At 57.0% G+C, this 23,276-nt stretch overlaps 1 protein-coding gene across 1 annotated transcript; it reads left to right on the top strand.

Moving 5' to 3' along the window:
• Window positions 1–567: 567 nt before the first annotated feature.
• PPP1R18 (protein phosphatase 1 regulatory subunit 18) lies at window positions 568–21,136 on the top strand. Its single transcript, XM_037913671.2, has 4 exons — window positions 568–1,232; window positions 1,890–4,926; window positions 18,405–18,612; window positions 19,332–21,136. Exons 2-4 carry the CDS (start codon window positions 2,647–2,649, stop codon window positions 19,349–19,351), a joined length of 2,508 nt encoding a protein of 835 aa, XP_037769599.1. The 5' UTR covers window positions 568–1,232; window positions 1,890–2,646; the 3' UTR covers window positions 19,352–21,136.
• Window positions 21,137–23,276: the final 2,140 nt, after the last annotated feature.

The following is a 23,276-nucleotide window of genomic DNA, read 5'->3' as shown; positions in this document are numbered from 1 at the left end:
CCCCTGATCCCCCCAACCCACACAACCTCCCCATCCCAGCCCCACCCCCTGATCCCCCCACCCCAGACCCACCCCCTGATCCCCCCACCTCACACACCCTCTCCCATCCCAGCCCCACCCCCGATCCTCCACCCTACACACCCTCCCCCAGCCCCACCCCCTGATCCCCCCACCTCACAGACCCTCCCCATCCCTGACCCCTCCATCGCACACACCCTTCCCCATCCCAGACCCACCCCGTTCCTCCCACTCCACACACCCTCCCCTCCCTGAAAGCCCCCTCCTCATTGACCCCACCCCTTCCCCCAGACTCCCTCAATGCCCCCCTCTCCTGAGAGCCCGCCCCCAACCCCATAACCTCCCCCTTCCCCCATCTGTCCAGATCCGACCCTCCCCCCCCAACACACACACTCCAACCCCTCCAACTCTGCTACCAAAGCCCCTCCCCTCGCATTGTGTCCTCGTCCCCTTCTGTTTATACACAAAGACACCCCCCACAGCTTCCCCCCCGCCCCTCCTCCACCCCCCCCCCCCGCCGCATCTCGCTCCTCTCCCAGGCTTTGGGGGGATGAGCCAGGCGGGGATTACGGCTCTGCGGGCGGCTCAGCGGCTGGGCCAGCAGCGATTTCTCCCTGGGGCCCCGCTGCCTCCTGCCAGCGCTTTCCCCGCCCCGGCCCCCCAAGCGGGGCAGCGGATCGGCCCCCCACCCCCCAAGGGAAGGCTCGGAGGAGGGCGCCGCCAGACTGGGGGAGGGGAGCCGCATGGGGCCGTGAGAAGCCGCCGCTGAGAGCCGGGAAATTCCCCCGGACGCCTGGGTCCCTCCGAGGTGTCGATCTCAAACCCCCCGCCTCGTCCCTCCCCCCCACACACATTGTGATCCTTGCCCGAATGCCGGGGTCCCACTGATCCCCCCCACCCCACCCCCCAATACGCTGACAATAGGAGCCTGCGAGCTCCTTGCCCGGACGCCTGGGTCCTACCGAGATTTCTACCCCCATCCCCCGCAATCTGACGCTGACAATAGGAGCCTGAGATCTCTTTGCCCGGACGCCTGGGTCCCCACTGCGCTGGATCGTCGCTGACAAAAGGAGGTTTGGAACCTTCCCCTCCCCCGCACGCCTCGCCCGGACGCCTGGGTTCTGAGGAGCCCGCAGAGAATTAGAACCCTCCCGCGCCGAAAGGAGCCGCCTTTTCGCCGCCCGGACGCCTGGGTTCCGCTACTTTCCTCCGGGGTAATTATTCTACCCCTTCTCTCTCTCCCTCTCCATGCTGATTGACAGGCTTCATTCCAGCCCCCTCCCCCATCCGGACGCCTGGGTCCCATTGCCCAGCTAGCCTGAGCCATCGAGGTTGGGAGTCCAGGGTAATTTCCACCCTCCCCTACCAAAAAGTTCCCCCCTCCCCTGGCACACCCGTCTGTGCCCGGACACCTGGGTTCCTCTGAGCCATCAAGATTTGAGCTCTCTCTGGGGTAATATATATCTCTTCCCTCCAAGATTTACATTCCCTTGCTCGGACCCCTGGGTTCCATTGTCCACCAAACCTAAGCCATCCTCCCGGACTCCTGGGTTTCCCCCCGGACTCCTGGGTTCCACCCTCCACCCAGTTTGAGCCATCCCCCCACCGCCCCCCATCCCCTGGACTCCTGGGTTCCCTCCCCCACACCCGGACGCCTGGGTTCCATTGCCCACCCAGGTTGTCCCTTCCCCCTCCCCGGACTCCTGGGTTCCATGGGGGTCCGGGATTCCCAGCCGCGTGCGGGGCTGTCAGCCCGGCGGGTGGGGCGAGCAGTGCCCGCCCCCTCCGGAAATCGCCAGGCTGACACAGGCGGAACTTTGGGGATTTTTTTCATCTTTTCCTTTTTTTTTTCTTTCTTTCTCTTCCTCCAGAGCAGGGGCGGGGGAGAGCAGGGAGCCCCTTGATTCCTCTGCCGGCTCCGCTATCCCTCCTTCCCTGCCTCTCCCGCCTCCCCCAGCTCTCTCTCTATCCCTCCTTTCTCCCACTTCCTCGTTTCTTCTTTCCTCAGCCCCCTCTATCCTTCTTCCATTCTTTCTCTATCCTTGCGTCCCACTAGTCCTCCTTCCCTGACTCTCTATCCTTCCCTTCCTCCGGCCTTACCTTCCTCCTCGTAAACTATTCCTCCATTTCTGCCCCTTTTTCTCTCTCCTCCTCCTCTTAAACTCTCCTTCCTTCCCTGACACTCTCTCTATCCTTCCCTTTCATCCTCTTAAACTCTCCCTCCATTCCCCCTCTTCTTCCATCCCTCCATCCCTGACCCTCACTCTATCCCTCCCTTTCATCCTCTTAAACTCTCCCTCCATTCCCCCTCTTCTTCCATCCCTCCTTCCCTGACCCTCACTCTATCGCTCCCTTTCATCCTCTTAAACTCTCCCTCCATTCCCCCTCTTCTTCCATCCCTCCTTCCCTGACACTTTCTCTATCCCTCCCTTTCATCCTCTTAAACTCTCCCTCCATTCCCCCCTTCTTCCATCCCTCCTTCCCTGACACTTTCTCTATCCCTCCCTTTCATCCTCTCAAACTATCATCTATTCCCCCTCTCCCTCCATCTCTCCTTCCCTGCCCCCCTCTCTCTCCCTTCCCCCCATCCCCACTTCCCTCCCTGCCCCCCACAGCCCCGGGGTGAGGATGGCGTCGGCTCAGGCACCGGCCCTGCCGGAGTGGAAGCTGCAGCTGCTGGAGAGGAAGCGGAAGGAAGAGGAAGAGGCGCGACGTAGAGAGCGGGAGCAGCAGGACCGCATGGCCAAGATGCCAGCCTGGAAGCGGGAGATCATCGAACGCCGCCGCGCCAAGCAGGGCTCCGGCACCTCTTTCTCGGACCCGGAAGGCGGTGGCGGCGGAGCAGGGCCCCCCTCAGCTGTGGTGGGGCCGCCCAGCTCCGGGATGGGCCAGGAGGAGAGCGCCGTGCTGCAGGAGAAGATTGGCCCGGTGCACCAGAATCCCTTCATCCAGCTGGAGAAGCGGCGCAAGGAGACGGCGGCGCCGGAGGCCGAGCCGGCTGGTGCCAAGGCCAAGCAGTTGATGGAGCTGTACAGCCAGCGTCCCGGGGTGAGGACCCTACGGGCCGACAACGTCATCATCATTGAGTCGGTGCCGGGAGCGGCGCCGCCGGGGGCCGAGCGGCGGGCCGAGGCCAAATCCGGCAGCGTGGAGTCCCTGAACGAGCTGCTGGCCCGGCGCGGCGGGAGCGTGACCGAGATCCGGGCCGGCGAAGTCTTCATTGTCAAATCGGCCCTCAGCCGCAGCGTGGAAGACCTCAACTCCTTCGGCCAAAGCCACGGCGAGGCCGATTGCCGGCTGGGGCTCCCGGAGCAACGCCGCGGGCGTGTCAGCAAGTTGCTAAGCCGCTTCGGCCAGGAGGACCCACCCCCGCGCCCGCTCAGGTCCCTCAGCACCGAGAACCTCGCCGATGGCTCCTACGAACGCCCCCTGGCGGCAAGGAAACCACCCGGCTCGGCCCAGCGCCGTAGTGGCACACCCAGCCCTCCCCGTGACCTGCCGGGCCTGGCCCCCTCGCCACCTCCCTTCACCGTGGCTTCCTACCGCAGCCAGTTTGAAGCCAGGTCTGAGGCCTGGCCAGAGAGCCCTCCGAGGCGCTCCCCCACCAGCAAAGCGTGGGGCAGGGAGGCCGCCTCGCCAGAGAGGGGAGCCAGGCTTGATGGCGGCAGCCCTGGCCTGGTGGTGCCGGGCCCTCGGAGCAGGGAGGCCAATTCACCGGACAGGGGAGCCTGGCACTGTGGAAACACATTGGCCGTGGTGCCAGGGCCTCAAGGCACGGAGGCCGCCTCACCAGAAAGGGGAACTAGGGGTGATGGCAATGCCATGGCGCCAGGACCGCGAGGCAGAGAAGCCGCCTCACCGGAGAGGGGAGCCAGGCCTGGCGGCGGTGCGTTGGCAGTGGGATCGGGCCTACAAGCCAGAGAAGCCGCCTCACCGGAGAGGGGAGCCAGGCCTGGCGGCGGTGCGTTGGCAGTGGGATCGGGCCTACAAGCCAGAGAAGCCGCCTCACCGGAGAGGGGAGCCAGGCCTGGCGGCGGTGCGTTGGCAGTGGGATCGGGCCTACAAGCCAGAGAAGCCGCCTCACCGGAGAGGGGAGCCAGGCCTGGTGGCGGTGCGTTGGCTGTGGGGTTGGGCCTACAAGCCAGAGACGCCGCCTCACCGGAGAGGGGAGCCAGGCCTGGTGGCGGTGCGTTGGTGGTGGGGCTGGGCCTGCAAGCCAGAGAAGCCGCCTCATCGGAGAGGCGTGATGGTGCTGGCGACGGCTCGGGTGCGGTGATACCGGGCCCACCGGGCAGAGAGGTCGCCTCACCAGACAGTGGGGGTAGGGCGGACAACGGAGACGCCTCATCCCCAGGGCCGCCTGCCGACACCATCTTGGATGCCGAGGCCCAGGCCAAAGCCGTGGCCAGCCTGCGCCTGCACTCGCGCAACTCCTTCGTGGTGGTGCCGCGCCGGGCGGCCGCCTCCCCTCCCCCAGACCCCGGTGAGGCTCGGCAGGAAACCAGCACTTCTCCTCCAAAGGCTGCCGCTGCTCCGGCCTCCACTTCCTCCTCCTCCTCCCCTAGCCGCGAGCAGCTTCCCCTCCCGGCCAGCACCGAGGAGCCGGCCGAGGGGGAGGCCATGAGGCGCGGGGGCCGGGGGCCCCGGGAGCTGGGGGGCCCCTCTGCCCTGCCCCACCCGGCCGTGCAGCGCCGGAGCGGCAACACCATCACCATCAATCCCCGCAAGGCGCCGGTGCCGGCCGTGGAGAACGGCGTGGAGGGCGAGGGGGGCCCCGCAGCGCCCGAGAAGGCGGCTGGCGCGCCACTGAAGAAGCGCTACCCGACGGCGGAGGAGATCCAGGTGATCGGGGGCTACCTGTCCCTGTCGAAATCCTGCCTGGCCAAGAACGACCCCCACCGCAAAAAGGTACCAGCACACTCCTCACTCCCTCCTTCGCTCGCTCTCTGGCGTTCCTCCTTTCCCCCCGCTCTCGTTTGTTTTCTCTGCTTCGTGCTCTCACTTTTCGCTCTCCCTCCTCTCACCGTTCTTATCCGTTCTTTCGCTCTCTCTTTCCTTCCCTCCCTTTCGTTCGCTCCCGCTCTCGGCTGTTTCATTCTTTCCCGGCCTCAGCGTCTCTCACTCCTTCCCTTTTTACTCTTTCTTTGTTTTGCTCTCCTTCATTCCTCCTCTTTCTTTCTCCCTCCTCTGCTCATTCGTTCACCCTTTTCCACATTCTCTCTTCCTTTTGCTTCTCTCCCGCTTTCCCCTCCCTCTTTTCATCCCTCCTTCTCTCCTCCCCTCATTCCTTCTCCTCCTCCTTCAGGTGCCTAACACAGGGCTCAGCGTGGGGACGCCAACCCCAGCCGTGGGGCTGTTAGCCATGGTTGACCTCTGCCCTCCCGCCCGGGCCCAGCTCTCATTAGGCAGCGTCTCTGGCCCTCGTGGGCCAGGGATATAGGGCACGTGGTGGAGGCCGGGGTTGTCATGGGAGCCACAAGGATGTGGTCCAGGAACGTCCCCACCCTGCTCTCATGGTGCTAGAGCAGGAAAGGCGGGGGACGGACTGTGGAAATAGGGTGGTTGATTCCAATTCCTCCAGGTTTGGCTGGGAGCCGGCGCCCCCTAGAGGGGAAAGGCCCCATATCCCATTCCCCACCCCTCTGAGCCAGCCAGTTCCTTTTGGAGTAACCTGGCTTGAGTTTGTAGCTGGCTTATGGGGGGTGGAGGGGCAGGATATGGGACCTTTCCCCTATAGGGGATGCCAGCTTCAGTCTGGCCCCAGGGCAGGGGCACTGGCAGGCTTGGGGAGGGAGTGTAATGGGATATGGGGCCCTTCCCGTCTCGTGGGGCACTGGCTCTGATCTGGCCCCAGCGGGGGATTGGCTGGCTCAGGGGTATGGGGAATGGCTCAGAGGGCCTCTCCCCTCTAGAGACACAGGGCTCCGATCCAGCCCCACTCTGTCACTCCCATTCCACAGCCCCAATGTGAAATGAGTTTGTTCGGCCCCAGCCCACTTCCCTGTTGGCCCAAAGTCACTGGCAGCCTCAGTAGAGAGGCTGAGGGCTGGATGGGCCTCGAAGCCCCTTCTTTCCCTCTCACCGGGGATCCCTGCCAGTGCCAGGCGAGGGACACAGTGGCAGGGGCCAGGTGGGGAGGGGGCACCGGGAGGGAATGGGGTGATCCACAAAAGCCTTTTCACACATGTGACCCGTGCTGGGGTCTGGGGTTGCCCCTGGCCAGATGCGCACAGTGGCTGGTCTGTTCTTTGCCTCATAAGGGGATCATTTAGCAGGGACAGTCGCTAGGCAAGAGGCATCCCTGGCTAAACTTTGTGGCTGAACGTCAACAGCATGCAGCCAGAGTCTCTCTGCCCAGCCTCCTGGCACTAAAAATGCCCCCTGGTGATATGAATGTGTGCCCGGGGGGCAGCCCCACTAGCACTGGCTACAGAGCCTAAGGAGGCAGCTGAAAAAATCTTTCTACCCTGTAATGTTCATTAAAGAAAAAAACTTGAGGATCCTGGAGTAACTGCTTTGAAGTACTAGAGTATTTGAGAGGAACCGATCACAATACCATCTTGTACTGGTATTATATAGTAAATAAATATAATATGTGAGTAATATGGGGTCTAGTGTAATAGTATCATACAGTAAAAATACTAGAGTAATGGGCCATAATACCGTTAGACTGCTCAAAATTACTACAGACTACTAGAGTACTTGAGCGTAACAGATCACACTACTTTTAAATTGCTCTAGTATTATATAGTAAATATGGTAACATTTTAGAGTAAGAGGCTATAGCACTGTTGGATTAGCAGCTCAAACATACTGCAGACTATTAGAGTACTCAAGAGTAACGGATCAAAATACGATTACATTACTCTGGTATTCTATAGTGAATATGTTAAATACCAAAGCAAGGGGCTATAATAACGTTAGATGCACCGTTGCGCAAAGACACTGCAAACTACTAGACTGCTCGAGAATAAAAACATCACACTACTCTTAAATTGCTGCAGCATTGCTCAAAATTACTTCAAAAACACTGGAGTACTTTGGAGTAACAGGTTGCTAAATCACCGTATTATATAGTAAATACAGCAAGAGTATTCTACAGTGATAAGCTGTACGACTCTTCAGTGGCTGCAGTATTGCTCAAATTACTACAGAGTGCTAGAGTAACATCACAGTGTTGTTAAATTGCTGTGGAGTTACTCAACATTACTGCAAAATACTAGCGTATTCCAGAGTAACAGATGACAAAACAGCTAAATTATTTTGGTGTTCCGTAGTAAATACAGTAAAATACTAGAGTAATGATGGTGCTGTTAAATTACTATAGCATTGCATTAAATCACTTGTAAAAGCAGCAGTGTCATTGTAGCCAGGTCAGTCCCAGGATATTAGAGGGACAAGGTGGATGAGGTAATATCTGGTATTGGACTAATTTGTCTCTCTCACCAACAGAAGCTGGTCCAATAAAATATATTACCTCCCCCACCTTACCTCTGTAAAGCACCAGGGTATTCTAGATTAACAGACTGTTAAATTACTGCAGTAATGTCCCAAATTACTGCAAAGAGCTAGCATATCCTACAGGGCTATCTCAAGATACTGTTAAAATACTGCAGTATTCTATAGTAAGTGATTTCGAATTTTATGGTGTCCCAGTGAATAGATCAAAATACTGTTACATTTTTTCAGTGTTGCATAGCAATTACTTTAAAAAATACTTTGAAGTACTGAAAGGGTGGGAAAGTAATGGATCTCAATACTGTTAAAATACTACAGTGTTGTATGGTAAGTACTCAAAAATACTGAGACCAATTTTAGTGTAGTCTACAGTATCCGATCACAGTAGTATTAAACTACCACAGTACTCTCTATGGTAATGCTTGCCAGATAAATACAGCTTTGCTCTAGTCAATATACTTTTTAAAAATAGGATCCTATTTTAGCTAGTCAGTCTGTATATCATCCATCTGCCTGTGCTCATGTCTCTCACTTTCTCTGTCTTTCTCTCTCTTGAATCCACATACACAACTGTCTATCCATCTAATCACCATATGCATCTGTCTATCCATCTCTCTAATGCATCAATCCATCCCCTATGGGCTTCATCCAATCCCCATACATCCCCCTCCACCCATCCAGTCCCCATACATCCCCTCCCTGCCCATCCAGTCCCCATGTCACCCATCTCTCTAGCTCATCCCCATATGTGTTTGTTTCTTTATCTAACTCCCGATCTTTCCCCTTTTAGGAGCAATGGCAAAGACTCATTGCACAAACCTACATGCTCTAGGGGTGGGTGCCCCCATGGTGACCAAGCCAAGATAACCCCCTCCTACCTGCCCGCTCCCATGCCACCATTTGCCTTGGCCCTTTAATGCTCTAGTCTAGCGCCCCCTGATGCTGGTCTGCTCTAGAATCCTGGGCTCCATTTCCTATGCTGACTTCGACAGAGCGACCTCCATTTACAGGGTCTGGGCCTCATTGTTTATGGTTCCAGCATCCTGTCATGCTGCATTGCTGCAGGGACTGTTACTCCCGAATACAGTGGGGAGTGTTACTCTAGAATGCTGTCGTGGTTTTCACTCCAGACTACTGTGATCAGCCATGACCCTGCAATGGAGCCCAGTGCTGGCACTTGCAGCACCAGGGCCTTATATGTAGCTCTAGAATACTCTGGCGACAGTTGTTCTAGAACACTCTGGTGCTTAATGTTACTCTAGAAGTGTGTGGTGACTGATGCTCCAGAATACCCAGTGGCTAATTACTCGACAAAACAGTGCTGGAACACAGCGATGATCGCTACTCCAGCAGTAACAACTGTTCTTGAACACAGGCTGTGATGTTCTAGAAGACAGCTGCACATGCCGCTCTAGAATGCATTGGCGGTAATTGTTGGTCTAGAATGCAGGGCCTGTTGCACTGGAATGCATAGGGGGGCCCTGTTGCTCTAAATCAGAGTGGAAGCTCTAGAACATGGGACAAGGCAGCTGAGCACTGGAGAACGCACTATGTGTCAGCCTGGCATGCAGCGGAGGAGGGGGGTTGCTCTAGAATGCATGAACAGACAGCAAGTTGCATCTTCAGAGCATGTGGTGGGGTCAGGCTGCCTCTCTAGAATGCCATTGATGTCACCGTGGAAAGATGTGGAGAGCGCTCTATAACGTAGTGGCTGTTGCTCTAGAAAGCTTTGGAGGTGTCTGGTCCTGTACAACACATGGGAAGGATGGCAGCCTGCATGAGAGGGGCGGGCTGTTGCTCTGGAATATAGTGGAGGGCACTATTTCTCTGCCATGCGGTGATTGGGCAGAGAGTTGAAGCTCTGGAACATGGGGTTGTGGGGCCTGTTGCTCTAAAATGCAGTGAAGGGAGGTGAGCTGAAGCTCTAGAACATGGGGGTGGGGGTTGTCTCTCTGGGTTACAGGACCTGGCACGCGGGAGTGCAGTGAAGGGGCTTGTTGCTCTGATATGCAGTGAAAGGGAGGTGTTGAAGCTCTGGAAGATGAGGTTGGGGCTGGCACTCTAGAACACAGGCACTAGAAATCGGAGACAGTGGAGAGGCCTGTCACTCTAAAAGGGTGTGAAGGGAGGTGAGCTGAAGATCTAGAACACGGGGCCGGGGGCTGTCACTCTAGAATGCAGAGGTGGGGTGTGAGCTGAAGCTCTAGAACATGGAGTTGTGGAGAGGCCTGTGGCTCTAGCATGCAGCAAAGGGGGTTAGTTGCAGCTCCAGAACATGGGGCTGTGGGGGCCCTGCCACTCTAGAACGCAGCAGGGGCGCCTGTTGCTCTAGGACCTTCCAACATCTGTACCGAGCCGGGTCAGTTCGCCTTCCCCAGGACAAGCACCCTCTGCCTCAGGCCCGGCGCCGTCCTTCTGCGCGGTCCTTTCGTGACCCCCTCGAGGGCAGATTCCTGCTCCGGTTTTTCGTCACAAACGGACCTTTCACCACAAACAGCTCTTTATCTTCCAGAGGGTCTGGAGCAGCCGGGTGGCTGGGATCTCCGCCCGGCTTATCCCTCCCACGCAGGCAGCGGCCCTTCTGCCCGGAGAGATGGGGCCAGCTTGCTTGCTTGCTTTGTCCCTCCCTCCTTCGCGCTCTACCCTGGGGCTGAGCCCTCGCTCCACCCAGCTGAGGAAGCCCTGCTGACATCAGCTGCTGAGGGCCATGCACTCAGCTTCTGCCTCCCTTCGCCCTGACCTGTGGAGACCTGGGGTGGGGGCAGGGTGACCACTAGGGCTAGCAGCTGAGAGACTGGCCATGGGGCTCCCTCCAGCCACGGGAGAGAAAGACTAAGTCCAGCCAGCTCAGCTAGGCTAAGGGGGGATGTGGTGACACGTCTCTGATGGGGGAGAGGGCAGGCTTAGAGGGTTGTGATGGGGAGGATTGGGGGGTATCCCCAGCTCTGAGAGGGGCATGGGGTCTAGTGGGTTACAGCAGGGGGGGCTGGGAGCCAGGCCTCCTGGGTTCTGTCCCCAGTCCTGAGAGGGGAGGGGTGGGTCTAGTGGATTGAGGTGGGGTGGGGCTGGGAGCCAGGACTCCTGGGTTCTGTCTGCAGCTCTGGGAGAGCAATGGGGTCTAGTGGGTTACAGCAGCAGGGGCTGGGAGCCAGGACTCCTGGGTTCTGACCCCAGTTCTGAGAGGGGAGTGGGGGGGTGTCTAGTGTATTGAGGTGGGGTGGGGCTGGGAGCCAGGACTCCTGGGTTCTGTTTCTGGCTGTGGGAGGGGAGTGGGGTCTAGTGGGTAGAGCTGAACTGGAGGACAGTAAGAGATTTCAATTCATTGTATATAAATCAGACATAAATCTATCTATCTGTTTATCTATCTATCCAACCCCTTCTCTCCCACAATATTCCTCTCTCCATCCATCTGTGCTTGCTATCTGTGCTCTCTTTCTTTCCTGGGCTGCGCCTCCCCCATCCCCAATAGCTCATTCAGGACCATAGCTCCTGCCACCCCCTGTTCCCCATTCTCATGGAGGCCCATAGCCCTGGTGGTCCACTGGTCAATGACTGGGCTCAGGCCTGGTGACATGAGCCTTGTTCCTCACCCCACGCTGGGGAGTCTGGGGTGGCTCTTGTCTAGGCCCCAGGACCTTGCCTGCCTCTCCGAATCCCTTTGTCCTTCCCCAGCGTGCTCCTGCCAACTGCCGAGAGCCGGGGGCGGGGGCATGGGGTGAGTGTGCAGGGGATGCCAGGGCTGGGATCCCTCCCTACTGAGCTCAGAACTGGGGAGTCACTCAGACAGGGCTCCAGGGCACATTCTCATTTGGGCATCATCTCCCTGCCCTCCTACAGCCTCTTCTGCCTGCTGAAATGCAGCTGCCTCTGGTGAGGGAGGGACGCTTCCCGAGCGGTTAAAGCAGGGGGAGGATGGCAAGCAGGACTCCTGGGTTCTATCCCCAGCCCTGGGAGGGGGGTGGGGTCTAGAGGGTTAGAACAGTAGGATCTGGGACGTCAGGAACTCCTGGGTTCGATCCCTGGCTCTGGGAGGGGAGTAAGGTTGAGTGGGTTAGAGCAGGGGGGCTGGGAGTCAGGACTCCTGGGTTCTAGGCCTGGCTCTGGGGGAGGAGTGCAAGACACAGAGAGAGAGAGAAAGAAAAAGCGAGCAGGTGCCTGAGAGGAAGACATAGGCCCCCAGAGACTGTGCACGTGAGAGAGACAGCCGCAGACAGACTGTCTGTGTGTTTGGGGGAAAGGGGAAGCCACTGTCAGTGCAGAAGGACCCAGGGAGCAGGTCTGTGCTGGGTCCCAGACCAGCCCTACAGCCCTAGGCTCACCCAGGCCAGAGCAACCCCTGCAGCCTCCAGGATGCTGGATCACGGGTGGCGGGTTAGGGAAAGGAATGGGTGTGGAGGGGTAAAAGTGGGAGAAGGAAGGAGTATGAATGGGCAAGGGATGGCGTGGGGAAGGAAGGGGTGTAATGGGGTGGGGGGGGTGAAAGGGGGCAGGCAGGGTGTGGTGGGGGAGGGGTGAAAGGGGCAAGCAGGGTGTGATGGGGGAGGGGGCCAGCTCCCATTGGCAGAAGCCACCCGGCAGGTTTTTCCAGAGGAAGTCATTAAAAGCACTGAGGTCAGCGTTGACGAGGTTGCCATGGTCACTGTAGATGTGTGGGGGGGGGCACTTTAACCCTTCATCTCCCCCAGAGCTGATGCGCCTATAATCCCACCCCAAGGCTTCCCAGGAGCGGCTGCTGGTGCCCTCACACCCCTAGCCTCAGCTCCTGGCCCAGAGCCACACGCCCTGCATGGATCTTGGCTTCATTTCGCCCTCGTAATCATGGACGTCTGGCTCCAGGGAAAAAGAAAAGGAGGACTTGTGGCACCTTAGAGACTGAGCATAAGCTTTCGTGAGCTACAGCTCACTTCATCGGATGCATCAGATAAATTGGTTAGTCTCTAAGGTGCCACAAGTCCTCCTTTTCTTTTTGCGAATACAGACTAACACGGCTGTTACTCTGAAACCTGGCTCCAGGGACTGAGCCACGGGGCCTTTCCCCTCTAGGGGGCGCTGGTTCTGGAGTTGATCATTCCTGTCTGGATGCAGCAAATATTTCAATCTCAGCCCAGCCCCCAGCAGGGCATGCGCCCCCATCCCAACCTGCCTCTCCCCAGTGCTGGCAGCCTCAGCAGGGAAACCGAGGGCTGAACGGGCCCCAGAGCCCCAACTCCCCTCTGCCCCCTAGAGGGGATCCCTGCAGGGGCAGGCCTGCGGCCCATGGGCAGGGAACAAGGTGTGTTTGCATGGCGGGAGCTTAACTGGGCTGCCCCGCACCCGCTGTGGGCATTACCCAGAGGCCCCTGGGGCTGCCAGTCCTGCCCCGTCTTCCCGCAGTGCTGCAGCCTTGTCGAAAACAGGAAGTGGGGAACGTGTGGGAACGTGTGGGACGGAAAAGGGCGGGGAGATCGAGGCCTGTGTCAGCCAAAGCCCTGGGCAGCTTGCGCCCGCTCAGGAAGTGGTTATTGCAGTGCAGAGCGAAAGCAGCAGCTGGTGGGGGCGGGGCTGGGTTGGAGTCAGGACTCTTGGGTCCCATCCCCAGTTTTGGGAGGAGAGTGGGGTCTAGTGGTTAGAGCTCGGTGGGGGTCGGGGAGCTGGGAATCAGGACTCCTGGGTCCCATCCCCAGCTTTGCCATCAACCCTTTCTTGTGCCTGAGTCGTCCCACCTCCCCACCCACCAAACACATGTGATTAACCCTTTCCCACCCAGTTTGACACCTTGTGAACCAGGCCAGAACAGGATAAAGGGCACTCGGTGGATATTATGGGATAAGCAAAGAACTGTGGAGCCGCAAATCCAGCCCTTCAGGCCGCCCCACAGTGCCGTGAGCCCGGCCTGCGTTAATGCCATTTGGTATAAGAGCTTTAGAGGTGATTCCCCAAATAGCCCCTCTCTTATCTGAGCTAATTCCGATCTGGCCAGGGCCCAAAGGTCCTGCCTGGGCTATTGAGGGACAGAAACAGCGCCCAGCCTGCCTCTCCAATTGGAACCGGTGCCCCCTAGAGGGGGAAGGCCCCATTGCCTGTTCCCCATGCCCCTGAGCCAGCCAGATGCCCCAAATCAGGGCCAGCTCCCCTTAGCGGGTTAGGAGCTGTCAGCAGAGAAGTGGAGAATGGCTTGAGGACTCCTGGAGGGAGGGGACTATCACCAAGGGAGACAAGAGGGACTCCTACACACCCCACCCACTCAGTAGAGATTGGGGTGGGGGTGATTGGAACAGATGATGAAGGGGTAAATATGGCTCCCCCACATGGGAATAACAGAGGGTGGGAATCCAGTCAGGGATCCCTACCCACAACCACTCCAGCGCCACCTAAGGCAGGCTGGGGTTGCTTAGCCCTTCGTTTACTGCAGGTCTCTGAGCGGGACAGGTCTGCAGGCTGGACTGGGGCTCTGGCCGGGGTGGGGGGGCGGGAGTTCTGTTTCTAGTGGATAGAGCCCTGAAGTGGGACTCGGGGCCCCTGGTTTCTATTCCTGGCTTGGCCACTGGCCTGGCGGGTTGCCCTCAGCTAGTCCTTCATTTCTCTGTGTCTCGGGTACAGCCAGGGATGGGTAGATAGAGAGATCTATAGATAGATCTCGTGATGGGTGGATGGAGCCAAGGATAGGGAAATAGAGAGATATGGCAATGGATAGATGAGTGGATGGGTGGAGCTGAGAATAGATAGATAGATAGATCTGAGGATGGATGCACAGGTAGATCTGGTGATGAAGGGATGGATATGTATATGCAGCTGAGGATGGAGAGATAGAAAGAGCTTGCCATGGATGGATGGATAAAGCCGAAGATGATCTGACAATGGAGAGATGGATAGAGCTAATGATGGATGGATGGACAGAACTATGGATGCATAGAGGGACGCTTGGATATAGATAGTGTGGCCGGGCATCTAGCTGGTGTGTTTTGCCATCTATTCTCCCCAGCAGGCCAGGCAGTCTCTCTCTGGCAAGGCAGTCCCTGGGCTGTGGTCTGTGCTCCACAGAGACATTGAGGGATCTGGTCAGGGAAAGGATACCGGACCTTCTCCAACACTGCACTTCACAGGGTCCGGAGCTCAGGAGAGCCCGTGGGATAGTGCCCTGGGCTTCAGGCTACAGCTCCAAGGGGCCACCGAGAGTCCGGCCTATCCATCTATCCTTCCTCAGCTGTCAGGCAGAGAGAAAGGGCTGTGAGGAAAGCAACAGGGAGGTCTGGATGGTGGGGGGTGGGGGCAGCTAGGGGTGAAGGTTCCTCCAGACAAGTGATCTGGAGAAAGCATTGGAGATGCCACTGGATCTAGAGCGTTGGTGGCCTGGAGGGTCGGTGGGCCATATCTGGATATTCATGGCCATTTCTGGAAGGTTGTTGGCCCAGGCTGGAGATAGATTGCCATTTCTGGAGGGCTGTGGGATCCAGTCTGGAGGGACGTGGGCCAAGTCTAGAGGGTCTTGGGTCATGTCTGGAGATTCATGGCTGTTTCTGGAGGGGTGTGGACCCAGTCTGGAGGATCATGGCTCTTTCTGGAAGGCTGTGGGATCCAGTCAGCAGGGACAGGGGCCACGTCCAAAGGGTCTTGGGTCCTGTCTGGAGATTCATGGCCATTTCTGGAGGGCCATGGGCCCAGTCTGAAAGGTTGTGAGCCCGGTGTGGAGATTTGAGGCCATTTCTGGAGGGTCATAGCTCAGCCTGGAGGGCCGTGGCCTTGGGGGGAGGGTCTGTAGACATGGGGTTCGGTTTCTGCTCCCCCCTTCAGGGCCCTGGGGGCAGGGGGGAGAGCAGGCACCCTGATGGAGGTAGTGCTGGACGCTGGAGCGGAGTTGGGAGGCTCTCGGCACAGCTGTGCGGAGTTGGACGGCAGCTGGATTCCCGGCCTCCCCTCCCCCTCCTGGCCAAACCAGGCCTGTTCACTCCTTATTTAGGAGCCAGGCAGCGGAGCGAGTGACTCAGGCACATTCCAGAGCTGGGGGGGACGGGAGGGGTGGGGCCCGGCAGCTGTGGGGGGTGGGGCAGGGAGAGAGAATGGGGGAGCGTGAGAGAGACTGAGGAGGAGAGATGAAGCCAGAAAGTGGGGAGGGAAAGGGCGGGATGTGAGAGTCACAAGGGAGGAGCCGCAGAAAGATTCAGAGAGACATATTTCATTTCTCCTTTTTCTCACTCCCTTCTTCCTCCTCTCTTTCTCTCGCTGACTGTCTTTTTCATTCCATCGCCCAGTCTCTCCCCTCCCTTTCCCTTCATTTCTCCTCCTCCTCCTTGACCTCTTCCATCTTGTCAGTCTCTGTAGGACTCTGGCATGTTCCCCCCCTCCTCCATTCTCATTCTGTTCTTTCTTGGAACCGTCCTGTTCATTCACTCCTCACCCCTGTTTCCTCTCTCCTTTTTTCTGTTTCATTCCCCTGTTCCTTCCTCTCACAGATTTTCTCCTTCTGTTCTTTTCTTGGATCCTGCGTGTTCTGTCCTTCATTCCTCTTTTCCTCCTGTCTCATTCCCCTCTTCCTTTCTCTACCTCCCTCCCTGATTTCCTCCTTCTCTTTTCTTTGCCCTTCCACCCCCTTTAGTCACACATTCCCTCTCTCCCCCTCCTCTGCTTCTCTCTCTTCCACTCCCCAGTTTTCTCCTTCTGTTCTTCTTCTCTGTCAGGACTTTCCTCTCCTCCCTTCCGCCATGGTCTCACTCCCTCTTTTCCTCCCATGCCGCTGTCACTCCCTTCCTGGATTTCCAGGTTCCTGTCTTTCCCATGCAATCTTTCACCTCCCCTCTCACATTCCCTTCTTTTCCATGCTGGTGTTTCCCCTCTCAGCCTGGCCCTGGCCTTCCACTTGCCTCTCTACCTCTCCTCTGGCCCTTCTCCCATCCCTCACTACCTCCAATGAGCATCCATGAAGCTATTATGGCCCTGATCCTCACCCTCAATTCCCCCAGACCGGCCTCGTGACCCCTCTTCCCCCTCCCCCCCAGCTCGTTAATAGACTTCAGTTAATTGCGATTAGCGGGGGATTAATTCCCATGGGAACCAATTCGGGAACAGATAAGATCAAAGATACACCCCCCCCCCATGTCACCAAACGGAGTGGGGGAGGGGTGCCTGGGCTAAAACTAGAATCATGCTAAGCAGGAGGGGTTGGGGCTGGGCTGGACTGGGACACCGCTGGAAATTGGGATGGGGCTGTCGGTGCTGCCCCCAATACCCCAGTGCGGCACTAAGGGGCGCTGTCCTGCAGGGAGCAGGATGAGAGCTCAGTAGGTGGCACTGTCCTGTCACAGTCGGTGCTGCCCCCAATACCCCAGTGCGGCACTAGGGGGCGCTGTCCTGCAGGGAGCAGGATGAGGGCTCAATAGGTGGCACTGTCCTGTCACAGTCGGTGCTGCCCCCAATACCCCAATGCGGCACTAGGGGGCGCTGTCCTGCAGGGAGCAGGATGAGGGCTCAATAGGTGGCACTGTTGCTGGTGCTCCCCCAATACCCGAGGGCGGCACTAGGGGGCGCTGTGCCACTTTTGGATTGCATAGAACATGGCAGCCCTGATCAGGCCCACTCATTAAATCTCCCCTGGCACTTTCCTCCCGAGCTGGGGCGTGAACCCCAGTGTCCTGGCCAGATCCCCCCACAACCCATGTCCAGTCTGGCTTCCTGAAATCCCCTGCCCCTTGGTTACAACTGGACGCAGGATTCCCCTTCGCCTCCCACTCTATGCCGCTGTGTGGCGCTGCTGTGTGGCTGTTCCCCTGCTGCCCCACCCCAGAGGTGGCTGCATCCCAGTGCTGTATGCAGGGCTCCCCCTCCCATCTCTGCCTGGCCCCTGCTCCTTCCTCTGCGCTATTTACGGCCCAGCCTAGCTGCAGGTCAAGGTAGATGCTCTCGCCCTTGGGGAATCATCTTTCTCTGCAGGAGGGATATCTAATCTCATTTCCTGCAGGGTTTATCTCCTGCCAGGGCTTCTGCTCTGTGCCCAGCTGGGGTGCGGGCGGGGGCAGATTCCTGGCTGCCCTCCACCAGAGGCTTAGCCAAAGTGGGACTGCCATGGCCACACTGTCCTCAGAGGGTCCCCAGAGAGCTTCTGCCTGGGAGGACTGTTGTTATTATAGGGTCTCTTGGCATTATTTGGACTGCGTGCTGTGGTATGTTATTGTAGAGCTTCTTGGCATTACCTGCCTGGGCTGCGTGCTGTGGTTTGTTATTGTAGGGTCTCTTGGCAGTGGGGATATGTGCACGTTGGTTTGTTATTTTAGGGCCTCTAGTAAGTAGTGGGGGTGCATGCAGTGGTTTATTATTGTAGAGTCTCTTGTAGTTGCTAAGACTGTGTGTGGAGGTTTATTATTGCAAGGTCTTTTAGCACTGGGGATATGAACACTGATTTGTTATCGTAAGGCATCGAGTCAGCAGTGGGAATCGGCATGCAGTGTTGTTATAGGGTCTCTCGTCAGGGTTCAGGCTGTGTGTCGCTGGTTGTTATTATAGGTTCTTTTGGTATGGAAGATGCACGTACTATTTTGTTATTGTAGGGTCTCAGGTCAGCACTGGGGATGCAGACAGTGGTTTGACATTGCAGAGTCTCAGCTGTAGGGCTGTGTGCCACGGTTTCTTATTGTAGGGTCTTTCAGCCCTGGGGATAGGCACAGGGGTTACTGAAGAGTTTTTGAGTGGGCGCTGGGACCCAGCACACTAATCATGATTTTAGGGTCTCTCATGTGCTCTGGGGAGCCATCCACTGGTTTGTTATTGTAGGGTCTCTTTGTGCTGTGGACTCACCCACTGGTGCAGGGTCTAAGACCCTGGGCACTGATAAGTTATTGTAGAGTCACGCTTAAATTGGGGGCGGGGACGTAAATCTAATCCAGTGTGGCAGGGGGCGGAGGCGGGATACAGGGCTAGATGGGCCCATTGGTCTGATCCTTCTGCCCCTTCCCCTGCAGTTGAAGATCTCATTCAGTGAGAGCCAGCTGGAGCGCACCTTCCAGTACCCATCCGAGGGGTCCCTGCTGGAGGAGTTTGGGCCCCCTGAGGAGTCGGACGTGCTGGCCTCTGCCAACCCCCACGGGGAGGATGACGAGGAAGAGGAGGAGCTGCTGCTTCTCCATCGCGGCCTGCCGGGTGTGCTCAGGACCAAATCCCTCATCGTGGGTGAGTCTCGGCGAGCACTAGGGGGCGCTGTGCTTCAGGAAGCGGGGTGTGGGTCTCAGTAGAGGGTGCGCTCCCCTGGCAGTCAGCACTGGCCCCAATACCCCACTGCAGCACTAGAGGGCGCTGTGCTGCAGGGAGCAGGGTTGGAGGTTCAGCAGGGGGCGCTCTCCCCTGGCAGTCAGTGCTGGCCCCAATGCCCCGGTGCGGCACTAGGGGGCGCTATGCTGCAGGGAGCGGCTTGGGTGATGACGAAACATTCTGGGAAAGTGATTATGAAACAGCTGCTGCCAGGTCCCCACCCGTGGGAAAACCTCTTGCTTCGCCAGCCATGGGCATTGGGGCTCCATCTAGTGGCCAGATGGGGGAAGCTCAAGGGTGTCGGCCCACTGGCCTCCAGCAAGCCCTGGCACAGATGCATCCTGCCCTTTCCAATTGAGACGGCTCTTGCCAATTGGTCCCTACCCCGGCCCCCACTGTCCCCCCCACCCCCGCAGGAAGGCCAGGCACATGCCCTTCCCTCTCCTCCAACATCTGTCAGGCACTGCTGCTATGCTTACAACACCCAGCTCGGGGGGCGAGGCGGGGGGGGGGGGCGTCTAGTGGTTTAGAGCAGGGGGCCTGGGAGCCAGGACTGCTGGGTTCTGTTCCCCTGTCTGTCCCTGCTGGGTTTCCCCCTCTCCCGTTCCCTACTCATTTTCCCCTTCTCTTTCTTCTGGCAGATGAATCCTGCAGGCGGTAACACCGCAGAACCCCCACTCATGGTGGGGAGACGGGGCGGGTGCAGAAGGTGCCCTGCCATGGCTGGGTCCCGACTGGCCCCTTCTCTTTCGTCTTCCAGTAAAATCCCAGCAAGAACAAGGACTGGAGGGAGCTCTGCTCCAGTTTCCCTGGCTGTGGCTAGGATAGAGCAGCCACCCTCCCATTTGACTGCTCCCCTAAGGTCCAGAGAGCCTTCAGGAACAAACCCACTGCAGCCAGCAGGGGTCGCTCTGCACCACCTGGACTGTGCTGGGAGAGCCCATTCCCACTGCAGCCAGCAGGGGATGCTCTGCACCACCTGGACTGTGCTGGGAGAGCCCATTCCCACTGCAGCCAGCAGGGGACGCTCTGCACCACATGGACTTTGCTGGGAGAGCCCATTTCCACTGGGGACGCTCTGCACCAGGTGGACTTTGCTGGGAGAGCCCATTCTCACCGCAGCCAGCGGGGGGTCTCTCTGAACCATGTGGACTGTACTGGGAGAGCCCATTCCCACTGCAGCCAGCGAGGGGCGCTCTAAACCCCGTGGACTTTATTGCCACCAAGAGGTCACCTGGTCTACCTTCAGCCAAAGGTTAAAGGTCACATCCCCTCCCGAAGATGGGTATGGATGGGATAATTATGGGTGGGAGGTGGCAAAGAAAACCAACCCCCCACCATACACACATGCATTTTTTGTAACTCTTGAATCCTTTTTCTAGGGGGCATCATCCAGAAGGGAGAACTTTTGTTTTCCAATTTTTACTTCCTAATAATGCTGCCAGGGTGGTCAGAGTTAAGGGGATTGTAGTTTAGGAGGGGGTGGGGGTGGGGTTTATTGGGGAAGGGAGGGGAGGGGTCACTTTGTTACTTGATAGGGTCCAGTCATAGTTGCAGAGGAGCGGATCACTATCGGAGGGTGGGGCAATCTGTGACTGGGGTGGAGCCAGTTGAGAGTGGGGCGAAGCCAGTCAGTATTTGGAGAGTGGGGCAAATTGCTACTTTGCAGGGGTGGGTGGGCCATTTGCAAGTGTTCTGGAGCTAGTTACAGATGGGACCATTTTTATGTACTTCAGGCAGGACTAGTTGTGTTTGGTGGGGAGTGGGGCAGTAGGCGGTTTGGGGGTGGGAGGTGGAGCCAACCAGGAATTGGGGAGGGACCAGCTGTGACTGGAGATGGGGGGAGGAGGTGACTGAAGCGGGGGGCGGGTCAACGGTGTGACTTCCTGTTTTAGCCATCCCACTTCCTGTGTAGGTGGAGCAATTTCACCACCTTTTATGGGTGGGGGAGGGGGGTCGTGCCATTCAGAGCCTCTGATGGGCAGGCGTGGGAATGGAGGGACAGTGGAATTGGATGTGTGGGGACAAGAATGAGGATGGAGGGAACGAGGAATGGGATGAGTGTGGGGGGTGGGGCACGGATGGATGGATGAGCCCCTCCTCTGTGAGTTTAGTTTGTTCTCGTTATTATTAATTCATTTTCCTTTGCACTGGGGAGAGCAGCCGCATCCTCACCCGGGAACGAGGGTGCGAGTGAATGAACAAGTGCGGCAGGCTCCTCCCCCTGCCCAGGGAGCAGGGGCAGACGTGTGGTCACAGGGGAGTGGGGTTAAATGAGGCATCAGGCCCCCCCCCCACGCCCATTTAACTCCCACCCTGCTCTGAGCAGGAAGCACTGATGCTGCGTCTGAGCTCTGGCAGGGGGAGGGAGGCCGCATCCGGCCAGTTCCAATAGTGTTTTTTTATATATATTATAATAATAAAACAGAGAGATGTTGCACGTGAAGCCGCCCTCCTGTCGTCTATGGCCCACGCAGTCTGGGATGGGTGGGTGCTGCCAGGACCTGGCTCCCACGCGCCCCCTGGGAATGAGGTGTGGGCGCTGCCAGGACCTCCCATGCACCCCTTGGGGATGAGGGTTGGCACTGACAGGTCCTGTGTGCCCCCTGGTGGTGGCAGCTCTGCCCTGTGGGCACCCTAACTCCCATTCTCCATCTTGCTCCCCCTAGTGGTGAGGCATTGATGATGCAGGAGCCCCCCCTCTTGTCTCGCCTGCTCACCCCCAGCGGTCAGAGCTCTGAACTATGGAAGACGATGTATCCCCCACACCCCCAGTGGTGTGGGTGTTGCTCTGCCTCCCATTCCATGTCTCCCTGACTCCCAGCTGTCAGAGCTCTGCACTGCAGTGCTGCAGCCCCAGGGTTGAAATCCCTGCTAGTGTTGCAAAGATCAAATCCTCCAAGGCCAGTCAACCCTTCCACCGCCTCTGCAGCGACCCATCAAAGAACAGCACTGAGACGGGCCTATGGTGAGAATGAATCTTCGCTGGCCGCCGGGGTTAAGCTGGAGAAAATGAAATAACAAGTCATATGCCTGGAAATACGGATAAGAGCCAGGTCTGTAAAAACTGTGAAGATCCTACTTTGGAAGGCAACTCACACACTGTTAAATAGGGTACAGAGCCAGTTAGGGAGACAGGTTTTATGCCTGGAAACATGGTAAAGTGCCTACTAAAGAATGTGACTAACAGGCCTAGAAATAGGGTTGACTCATGGCCGGAAATAAGGTAAAGAATCAGATAGGGAGCTGATTTGTCTGTATATCTGGTAAAAAGCCTAGTCAGGAAGTTGATTCATACGCTAGTAAATACAGTACAATGTCAACTGAGGAGCCAGCTCATAGGTTTGTAACTGCGGTAACAGTAAGGAGGGAAGCAGGAAACTGACTCATCGCAGTTAATTATGTTAAAGAACCGAATCATGGATGTGGCGGATACACATCTAGTTATAGTAAGGAACCAAAATAGGGCAGCAGCTCATAATTGTAATAATGTTGGCTTGTGCAAGGGTGGTTGGTTGGGGTAAAGACCTTAATGAGAGGTGACACGTCTGTAGGTATAATTACAGTGTGGGCTTGAGTACAGCTGCAGCTCATAAAACAATTAAGAAGGAAAACAGAACCAGGGCTGCTGCTCTTGTACAGGTTATATGGTACAGACCATAGACTGGAGTTGTGGCTCATAAGCTGGCGGTTATAGTGAAGAGCCAAGGTGAGGGTGCAGCCTACACCAGAATTATGGTACAGGTCCCAATAGGAGCTGAGGCTCATAAACTAGTAATTATGGTAGAGAATTGACTCAAAGCCCTTGGTGCTGTTGCGTGGACCCTGGTGCAAAGCCCATTCTGGATGTAACCTGTTCGTTGTTAATTATGGTACAGATCCATGCTAGAGCCCATACATTGTTACTTATGGTACAGACCTGAATTGGGGCTGCAGCTTATATTACAATAATTACAGTGCAGACCAAAATTGCACCTGTGGATCATAGATTGCTAATTATAGTACATTCCTAGCTTGGGTTTGTGACTCATATACCTGCACTTATGGTAAAGACCTGGATTCTCTGTGCAGTGCCTCCCCACCAAATTACTATGAGGACCCAAATTGGGCTGTGCTCATGGCTGCAGCTGGTATGATGGTAATTATGGTAAAATGCCCAACCCTGGGGTGGGGTGCGTATATCCATAATGACAGTGCAAGTTGAAAACGGGGGTGGGACACAAGCTCCTGTAATTACGGTAAACAGACAAGTGGCGGGGTGCATCTCACACTGTGCGATTACTAGGGAGCCCGGTTTCAGAGTAGCAGCCCTGTTAGTCTGTATCCACAAAAAGAACAGGAGGACTTGTGGCACCTTAGAGACTAACCAATTTGTTTGAGCATAAGCTTTCGTGAGCTACAGCTCACTTCATCGGCTCATATTCATGTAATTACAGTAGCGAAACCAGCTAGAGAATGAGCAATTGGTATTCCTGTAATTACGGTAAGGAGCCCGCCCTAAGAAGGAGAGGCTCATATTTCCGTCATTACGGTAAGGTGTTGGCCGCAAAAGGGGAGGCTCATGTTCGTGTAATTACGACCAGAGC

This window comes from Chelonia mydas, chromosome 14 (genome assembly GCF_015237465.2).
Source record: "Chelonia mydas isolate rCheMyd1 chromosome 14, rCheMyd1.pri.v2, whole genome shotgun sequence".
Taxonomy (NCBI): domain Eukaryota; kingdom Metazoa; phylum Chordata; order Testudines; family Cheloniidae; genus Chelonia; species Chelonia mydas.
Note: the sequence above shows the minus strand (reverse complement) of the source record. Positions and strands in the feature narration are given on the sequence as shown.